At 35.6% G+C, this 10,528-nt stretch overlaps 1 protein-coding gene across 1 annotated transcript; it reads left to right on the top strand.

Moving 5' to 3' along the window:
• The first annotated feature begins 1,601 nt into the window (after positions 1–1,601).
• On the top strand, positions 1,602–2,683 carry LOC127216214 (olfactory receptor 4Q3-like). The gene is given in 2 exon segments (XM_051176840.1): positions 1,602–2,658; positions 2,661–2,683. Coding segments are annotated over 2 exon segments (1,080 nt in total).
• The last annotated feature ends 7,845 nt before the right edge of the window (positions 2,684–10,528 follow it).

Genomic DNA, 10,528 nt, shown 5'->3' with positions numbered 1-10,528 from the left:
TAATAACTTGAATAATCAAACATTTACAAAAATATTATTTTATTTTTAACATAAAAATTTGATAGCATTCCCAGATAAATATTATTGCAATAAAACTTTGCAATTATCTCAATATGAACAGCATTGAAATTTCTCAAGATTAAATATTACTTTTAAAAAGTGGATCATTAACTAAGGCTTAAAATGGCTTGTAGTCATGTGAGCTTTAATACATTTATACATTCTTTTTAAATCTACCTTTATAGTTTAGTTTCATTCTTAACTACTTTAATACAAGGTCATCTCTCTGTAGACCTGTACTTTTGAAATAAAAAACTAATACGTTACACCTTCCTATAGAGAGCAAACATCACAGAAAATTCTTCAGTATAAAAAAATGTAAATTACAGTTTTTCTTTATTTTGTGTGTGAATGTGTGTTTCTGTGGGGGATAGGCCATGTACAGAGGTCAGATGACAGTTTCCAAGTGTTAGTTCTTTCCTTCCACCATGTGGGTCTTGGGATTAACTTCAGCCCATCGAACTTGGCAACAATCATCTCATCAACCCATAAATCTGAATATATATGTATATGAATATTAAAGATTTATATTTATATATGTTATTTATTATTAGATTTTTTCTAGTTTATACAATATGGTGTTAGATATTATACTTATAATTATAATACATTTTTGATTTCTATTAAACATTTAGATGCTTTAAAAAACATTCAAAGCAGCAACAACAACAACAAAACATCAAGAGGCCATTTGCTCAGGAAAATTTTCACTCTTGATTCATCAAAGGAAGACGAGGAATCCCATTGTAGTGCAACTCAAGTGTCGGTGTACATGAAAGCAAATATTTTTCCTTTGTTTTATTTTCTAGCTTATTCTATAACTAGAGTTAGATGAACGTCTGACGTTTCCTTAGAGGAGAAGACAGTCACTTTGGCACAGGTGCATCCAAAGCTATATCAACCCCAAATCCTCCTCACATCTGCTTGTTATTGACATATTTTGCAGAAAGATTCCTTGTTATTAAAGATTTTTTCTTTTACAAATTGAGATATCTTTCTGCATGTTCTATATACATTTTTCCATCTAGTGTAAATGATTTTTATTAACCAAACAAATTCTTCGAATTTCTCAAAAGAACTACAATATTGAGTGGGTAAGTAGGAAAAAGAAAATACAAATCTTGGGCCAGTGCAATCACTAAGTGAGTAAAAATGCCAGCTGCCATGCCTGTGTTATTTCACTGTGACCCACGTGGTGGAGAGGTCAGACTTTCAAAAGTTGCCTATGACCTTTACATGTACTCCATGGCACACATGCACCCATACACATTCATATACACAGCCACACAAAATAAATAAGTAAAATGTAATGCTTTTTAAAGTATGAAAACATATATATCATAAATATAAAATGCAAATTGCCTCATTTTGTATTTTTCCAGAGCTGGATTTAGACAGAACATTGTCTGTTCTGGAAATAGAGCTTCTACTCCCCATTCATGGAATAACTCTATTGGTGCGGGGAAGATAACGACAGTGTAGGTAACACCTTTGTGGAACAAAACAATTAATTATTAACGAAGCATTCTCTTTTCAGTTTAATGGTATTAAACATCTGCTACACAGTGTACATACAGATAAGCAAGACGTACATTCTCATGATTCCTCCATTTTTGGGTAATTTAATTAACTTAATCCAGTTTAATTCTTCTTACACCAGGTTGTTTGATATTCTTGGCTGGAAGAGAAGTGAAAACATCTCTGAGGTTTCACGATTTGTACTTCTGGGTCTGTCATCTTCCTGGGAGCTGCAGTTATTTCTTTTCCTAACATTTTTATTGATTTATGTTGTTATTGTCCTGGGAAACCTCCTGATAGTCATGGTGGTACAGGCTAATGCTCACCTGCTCCAGTCACCCATGTACTATTTCCTAAGCCATCTGTCTTTCATTGACCTGTGCCTGAGCTGTGTTGCTGTACCCAAAATGCTAGGAGATTTCCTGCAGAAGGAGAAGACAATATCCTTTTCAGGATGCCTGGCCCAGATATTCTTTCTTCACTTTCTGGGAGCCAGTGAGATGTTCCTACTGACTGTAATGGCCTATGACAGGTATGTTGCCATATGCAACCCTCTGCACTACCTGACAGTCATGAATAACCACCTGCGTCTTCAGTTGGTGTTTGCCTGCTGGTGTGGAGGTTTCATCCACTCTATCACACAGCTCATAATTGTCATCCAGCTGCCTTTCTGTGGCCCCAATGAACTGGACAACTTCTACTGTGATGTCCCCCAGGTTATCAAGCTGGCCTGCATGGACACTTACTTGGTTGAGGTGCTGATGGTCTCTAACAGTGGCATATTATCTCTTGTCTGCTTCTTGGTTCTGCTCTTCTCTTATGCTCTCATCCTGCTTACTCTGAGAACTCACCTTCATCGGGGCCAGAGCAAGGCACTGTCCACTTGTGCCTCTCACCTGACAGTGGTCAGCTTGATCTTTGTGCCTTGTGTATTCATCTATTTGAGGCCATTCTGTGCTTTCTCTGTGGATAAAGTGGTCTCTGTGTTTTATACAGTAATCACACCTATGTTGAACCCCCTTATCTACACACTCAGAAATGCAGATATGAAGCAAGCTCTAGAAAAGTTGAGAAGGAAGCAGGTGATATCCCATTGCCTTGTTAAAGGATGAAAGGTATAAGATGTCCTAAAAAGTGCCCTTCCTTGGAATGCTCTTACTTTAACCTGTGCTGATGTGGAAGCCACTTTAGAGACTGGGCATCAAAGAGAAGACAACATAAAATTTATAAAACATTACTTGCAATAATAGTTGTGAGACATGAGTGTCTTTGTTGGGAGTTAATATAAGGCTGTGTTTCAGGAGCATTTATTGGCTGACAGATGAAAAGCATTAATTATGTATAAGGTCAGAGCCTACCTTGAAAGATCAACTCTACCATTTTGACCCTGGAAAGTCTTCATTCCATAAATTTATTTTGATGCTTAATTTTGTTCAAGTGACAAAAGATATTGCATCCCTTTTGGTCTGCCCCTGCATACCAGTCCATAGTGTGAGGGCATGGCTACTGATGGTGTCTTTCCACAGTCTCTTTTGAAGTAGTGCAAGTTCCTCTTGTACACTTTCCAGCAAAGCCTAAAAGCAACAAACTCTTTCTGCACTAGTGCTCAGAAGGGAATTGTGTTCTGCACTGCCAAATTTGAAAAGTGCAGGTCAGTTTGATAAAGAAAGTTTACATGTGAGAAGGTAGGAATTCCAGTATGATTGGATGCACTAGCATTCCATTGTAGAGCCTTCTCTGGAAGTAACACTTTCATTCATAGGGAAAGCAAGTTGCTGAGGATCAGTTAATCTTACTGTTTAATTCCAAAGAAGACAGAGAAAAGGAGAACAGAGCTGTGTTTTAAAACATCTCTGTAATCTCTAAGGTGCTCTGGGTTACAAACCCTCTTTGAGTCATAGGCAGTATTATTTAAGTTGGCTTCTTAGAAATGATCTCAGGACTGTTAACTTGCTTGATAGTAAATATAATTATAAAAACCATAACCAACTGCATAAGCCAAATGCATTAAAGATAGCCTTAGAAGCACAAAAATGCACCTACGTCTTATTGAGGAAAGAGCTAAGCACTTCCCCTGGGGTGAATTTAACCAAGAGTATATTCTGTAGTTTGAGATTTCTGGGTTGTCTACAGACTGTGTTTTCTTTGCCTGATTTGTACTGATTGCCTGGTGCCTCTAATAAAGGGCTTTGTTCTGTATCTTTTGAACACAGAAAGCATTGTATGAGGAAGGAATGAGGGATACTTCACAAGAGTTTTTCACAGAGTTTTACAAGGGAATGAGTCACAGATTCCAACAGATCCCAACTGACTCAGACAACGAACAATATAGTAAACATACTGCTACCTAAAACATCAGTATGCAGCTTCAAACATTTATGGCAGATATTTGTTACATAGGGTTGCTTTTGACTTGTTGGCTATTTTCAGAAAATTACCATGACATAAGCAGGCACTCATGCATGCATTACATATGCTGCTCTGCTCTGAGCCAGAGACATGCAAGAGTTCATAACTTAAGATTCAAGCTATATATTAACTTCAGGTTGTTAAAGGTTGAGAAAAGTGAGGCAGGCAAGTTTGGTTGTTACACTGTTCCCACAAAGGCAACAGGTTAACGTTGGGCTGACAGTGGGAAAGCTGTCTTAAGTGACCACAAGGTGTATTGTGAACTGTTTCGTGAGGTCTAGGCAAAAAGTTATAGTTTCTTAGGATGTAAGAGGTATTTTCATAAAATGGATTACAACAATCAGTCAAGAAAACTAAGTTTAGACAACAAAATTAATATTTTTCTCCTCAGACAGGTTTAGTCAAATTACATGGAGTGATTACTTAATTTCTACAGCATCTGTTTAGTAGCGTCAACTCTAGGAATTCCTACGCACTCTCTCTCAAACATTCATCCAGCTTTTTTAAAAGTTTACTGATTTATTATCAGCATGTGTGTGAACAAATTCTGAGTTAGTGCAGATGTGCCCGTGCCACATTGTGTGTGTGTGTGTGTGTAAGTCACAGGGCAATTCAGGAATTGGTTCTTCCTTCCCATAGTGAGTTCTGGGGACTCTACTCAGGTCATCTGTCTTGTGTTTTACCCACTGAGCTGTGTTTAGGGTCCCATTGATCTAGCTCTGATATAAAGTTCCTTCAGCCCTTTTCTGATTATGGGATGACATTTCGTCCATTCATTAAATAATATAATGATAAACTTTTAGCAATATTTTTACATTTTCCCACCTTAGTCACAATCAATATTTATAAAGAATCTTTATGATTGCTTTGGCTTTTATATTTACATATATCAAAAAAAGTCCCTGATTACTAGCTATTAAAAATGTCAATTACTAGCTATTAGTTTGAATTTACTTTTTAGTCTATGAGCAATTACTACTTTAAAATACTCTCAATCATATCATAAAGGTTTTCCATAATTTAAATTTTACATTTTACTTCCAACCAAAGTTTCCCCTCCCTTCTCTCCTCCCAATCCCCTGAAGCCATGTTAGAAAAGTAAATTTTTCACTTTCATCCTTGGGATTTATGCTTAAGGAAGTGTTTGCATGTGATATATGCATCACTGTGGAAAGACTTCTCATACAACATCAGTAAACCTGGAAGATTTCTGAGTAGGGTGGTTGAGGTAGGAGAGTGGTACCCTAGTAATAAAAGCTTTGCCCCCTTTTCACTCAATATTTCCTCAGAATATTCTTTGTTAATGATGACTATCAAGGAAAGTAGGATGATGACTGATGATAACTATAAAAACCTGCCTATCAGGGAGCAGTATGTAGGTTGACAGAAAGAGTGAAGTGGAGTTGTGCATATTGAAGAAACACGAAGCTACCAGCTTTCTGGACCAAGAGGGCTGAAACAATCCCTCTTCTGCAACCCCTTTTCCTTTAGAAAAGTTGGTGTCTGGGATTATAGAATTATATTCTACAATGCAATGGCTTTTGTACTCCCTCTTTAAGTTCAATTTTCCAATACTTCGTTTTCCTACACTAAGACAGTGTTTCAGACTGCACATGATTGATATCATCTGTGGTAGCATCTTCTCAGGCACCATGGTCTGCTTTCATAGCTAACCAGAGCTTCTTCTCCAAGTCTTCCCCTCTGATCCAAAGTTAGCCCTGCATTCACTACTGATGGCAACACAGCCAGTAGCTGGTGGAGGAACACTGTGTCTACACCATGTGGCAGGAGAAGCTGTGTTATCTGGGCTGTAGAGTCCACATTCACATGTGAGAAATCGTTGTGGTAGGGCTTGGGCTCAGGAGAAATGGTAGGTTGGAAGCTGAGGACCAGGCTGAGGACCAAAGCTATGCTCTGCTTATGTTGTCATGTTTTCCTACAAAAATTCAAATGTTATGAAGAATTTTAGTAAGAAACTAGTCCTTCAGCAATTATAAAAGAAGGAGAAGGTATCATATTTGGGTTTTATTGTTCATTTGAATTCTTCTACAGATATTTGTGTGTGAAATTTTGTGCCCCCCTTTTTTTTTATCCGTGTAGTCTTCAAAAAGAATTTATGATAAATAAAAACACCCCTGGTTCATTATTAATGAGAAGAATATTGCTGTTATATTGAATCACATCACCACATTGAATCATGGGAACCAAACTCATAAAAATGAGTAGCCTAGTTTCAAAGCACATATTTCGAAAGAACTAATATAACAGAAAGTTCTGCTTCAGTATTGTCAATTCTTGTTTAACTGTAAGAGTTTCAAAAACTAGAAGAAATTTAAAAGAGAAGTCAATATACCATTAAAAAAGTTAATCTGGAGAAAACAGTTCCTTGAAAATACCTAGAGATGTTTTAGTATTCATTAATAATTAGTTATTAAATTATAATGTATTCACGAATTCTACAACTATTTCTTGCGAGCCTACCATATGTTTAGACATGTGGTAGACACCCTACTATTTGGGCCTTTCACAAAGCATCAGTAGATACTGCAAAATCCAACAAAGTTAAATATCCAAGTTTATATGTGAGCCCAGATAGCTGGGGGAAATAGAGCAGAGAGGCTCAAAGTAGGAACTTTCTATTAACAGCCTAACTTTGCCACTAACTGGAGGACATATGGTATACCCCTGTGTGTAAAATAAAGACAGCAATAATGTGTACCTTGTAAATATCTCAGAAAACAATAAAACTGTAACACTTATCAAATATGGCTAGAACACATTAGATTTAATTGATTCTGTTACTATTACTAACTATTCAAATAAATGGAAAGGGAAATAAAGTTGGGAGATCATGCACATTTGTTTGAGCTCTGAACATCACAAGCCAGAAGAGTAGATATGACTCAGTGACTCAAGAGTGTTTCCACAGGAGAGCACAATCCCAGCCAACTTCCTGTCTCACAGAGGTAAACCTTCACACACAAGGTCATTGAGATGATGTGTGTCTTCATCATTATGCAAAATAAAAACAATTTCAAAGTGCTTTTTAGAATGTTCTTCTTAGGGTCTGGAGAGATGGTTAAAAGTACTTGCTTCTCTTTCAGAGGACTAGAGGTTATTTCCTAACCCCCACATCCCCATGCTCATAACTGGTTGTAACTCAGGGATCGAACACTCTCTTTGGCCTCTGTGGGCTTTGTACACACTCTCTCTCTCTCTCTCTCTCTCTCTCTCTCTCTCTCTCTCACACACACACACACACACACACACACACACACTCAAAACCAAGAATAAAGATGTAAAGTTAAATCACTGTTTTTGTACAATCATTTTGTAAACAATAAAAAATTAAACTGGTCCAAAAAGTATAGAGTGTATATCTTAGGCATTATTACTGTTTTCAGATCTCATTAAGTTTTACTTAGTGGACAGGGTTCCTCAAGTTATCCAATCTTTTAGTGTAATTACTTTCATACAAACTATTTTTTTTAACAGGAAAGATTTTTTTTTTTAAATTTCAATGTCTTAGAGTGATCAAAACTGTTGTGGTGGGTCCTTGCTGAAGAAAACAGCCAGAGTAAGTGTTCTGTCTCATTGACAGTTTCACTGTGGGTAGACTAGGCAAAGGCAATTTTCAACAGATGAAACTAACATCATTATAGTAACTTTTCAATGCTTGTGTTATTAATTATATGTTTAAAAATAATACTTATGTTTTTTCATCTCTGAAGATAGGATTACAGTGATAGCTTGCAGTATGAATTGTTATGGGAATTTAATAAATTGTTATATGTAAAATGTTTTGACAATAAGTACAATTTAAGTTTTTCTAATAACTAATATTTAAGTGTTTTAATACTTGCAGTTTTGCCAATTTGTGATGACTGAGCACAACTTGGTTCTTCTGGTTCACTACATAGACTATTCAGAACTAATAGAGGCATGGAACATATTCCACAATTGAAGAAATTTGTACAATGAGATGGCAATTGATTTTGAAAAGTCAGTTCATTTTGTGGGATTTAGATTTAGTTTTATACTTACACAGTCTATTATTGTTATCAGAATACCACAATTCTAATATGAGCCAGTTTCCTGATTGGTATTTTATATAGTTACCACATCTTTTCAATATCTGTTGCCTGTGCTCTGTAAAACAGTGATTTAAAGAAATACATGTAACATGGTGGGCATAAATGATATAATTCACACACTTACAATTTAACATAATAAAATAAATATTTTAAAAATTATCATGTATTACTGCACATAGCAAGTTAACTACTATTATTAGACTCTGTACTGTAGAAAGATAATACAGCTATTGTTACATACATGGAGATATATGCCAATTTCAATATTGTCTACTACTTATACCATTTGTTTTTATTTAGGATCTGAACAGATCAAATCATGAAATTCAATATAGAAAAATTCCCAGTGTACAGATTAGGATTATAAACACAAGGAGTTCACAAACACAAAGAAAATTTATGTTAATTAAACAATTTTATTTTGAAATAGTAATCCCATTATCTCTTTTTAAATAGTGGAACACACAGAAAGTAGATTCAGAGCAGACAGACAGTGTTCCTCAGAGGTCCAGTCAGCGAAGGCTCTGACTCCCACCACTCCACTCCTGGTGGTTCCAGGAAAGATGAACAGCTGGTGATTTGAGATGTTTCAGAAAAATGATTTTTCACTTTGAGGAACTTGTTTAGATCTTGTACCATGAATCAAGTCTTTCAATAATGCTTCTTTTACTGTTCATACAATACCCCTCTGTGTACACCTTAGGAATCCATCTCCAACTAATGTGTTCTATAGTACAGGCATGTCCCTCTACCCCTTTTTGATGTGGTGGTCAGACTGAATTCAGTACTCTGTGCATGCTAGGAAAGCAGTATGTTAACTGATAGAACACATTAGTTGGAGATAGGAAGATCAGGAATTCAAGAGTATCCTTGGCTACACAATAAGTTTGAGCCTAAGCTCCATGAGGTCCTGCCTTTAAAATTAATTTCCTGACATCATGTTATAAATTGTGTCATAGGAATGGATTCCTAAGGTGTACACAGAGGGGTATTGTATGAACAGTAAAAGAAGCATTATTGAAAGACTTGATTCATGGTACAACATGGTCTTGATAAAATCTTAAATTTTAAGTAGTATATATTTTATATGCTATTTTATGTTCTATAGTTGAGAATGCTTTATGTGCTTGGCACTGCTGTTGGATGAAATGCTCTGTACGTGATTATGAAATTCAATTGTTTGGCGTTATAACTCAATACTATTATCTATAAAGTTCTTGTTTGAGATCTATAAAATAGAGTTATAAAAAAATCACAAAAAATAAAATATTTCAAGTGAATTTACAATTTTGTGTTAAGCCATATACATAGCTATTCTGTGGGCTACAGGTTGGGCACACCTATTTATATAGAAAGTATTATGTCTAATTCTTAACTATGGCTAGAAGGACACAGATAGCTGTGTTAGTTTTGAGGCAAAAGGATTAAGAATTATAGAGAAGTTAATACTTGAATTTTTTTCTGCTCTTTCATTAAAATCTTTTCTATGTACTATTGGCAACTTCCTTAATGGTAATTGAAGGCTTTTTTTTCAAGTCTTTTCAAGTCAGTTTAGAACTCCTGCTACCCCAATATATTTTATAAGCACAAATTGTCTCTAAGAAGGGAGTCATTATATTTGCTTGTCTTTAGACACTGAAAATACTCATTGTCTTGATAGTTTTAAGTTAGTTAAGAGGCTGGAAATAGATTTTCTCTCTTTTAACTATAATAATTTTTATTATTTTATTTGAGAATTTCAAAGTATGCACTGTATTTTTGCTGCTGGCACCTGAAGTCTTACTATCTGCCATGTATAATGAAACAAACCAGGATACAGAAATTGGTAGAGGACACAGTTATATTTAAATCACAGAAAAATCACTCCCTTCAGAAGGGAGGAGTTTTTGGAGAGCAACAGAAAGAAAATTTACATGCTGGAAAACATTCTTTGCTCTGCCATGGAAGTACAATGGAGGGTAGAGAATTGCTTTTACTCTTTAGTTATTTTGGCCCAATGACATCGTGCATTCATTCCAAAGCATTAACAGGTAAAGAAAAGGTGTACTCTGGAAGTTATGGGACTAAGTAAGGGGTGGCCTTAAAGTGAATAATGCGAGTCACTGGAAGAGTCTACTAGAGCTTTGCATAACATGTTCAGTTAGGAAAGTTATTGTTTTCTGATAAGGCATTTCTCCTTATAAATTTACTTTCATTTTCTCTGTGAGTTTTAGATAGCTATGTTACATGTTGATTATATCCAGTCTCTATTATGTGATCTATTTCTTTTCTTTTACTATTTCAAAATTCTATTTTTATTTAGTTTTTACACAGTGTATTATGATCATATTCTTTCCCCTCCCCCAACTCCTTCCCAGTCCTCCCACTTCCTTAGCCACTGAAATTTGTGTTCTCTCTCTCTCTCTTCCTCTTATTCTCTCTCAAAACAAAACTACAACACAAACACA

Source organism: Phodopus roborovskii, unplaced genomic scaffold (assembly GCF_943737965.1).
Source record: "Phodopus roborovskii unplaced genomic scaffold, PHOROB, whole genome shotgun sequence".
In the NCBI taxonomy this organism is placed as follows: domain Eukaryota; kingdom Metazoa; phylum Chordata; class Mammalia; order Rodentia; family Cricetidae; genus Phodopus; species Phodopus roborovskii.
Note: the sequence above shows the minus strand (reverse complement) of the source record. Positions and strands in the feature narration are given on the sequence as shown.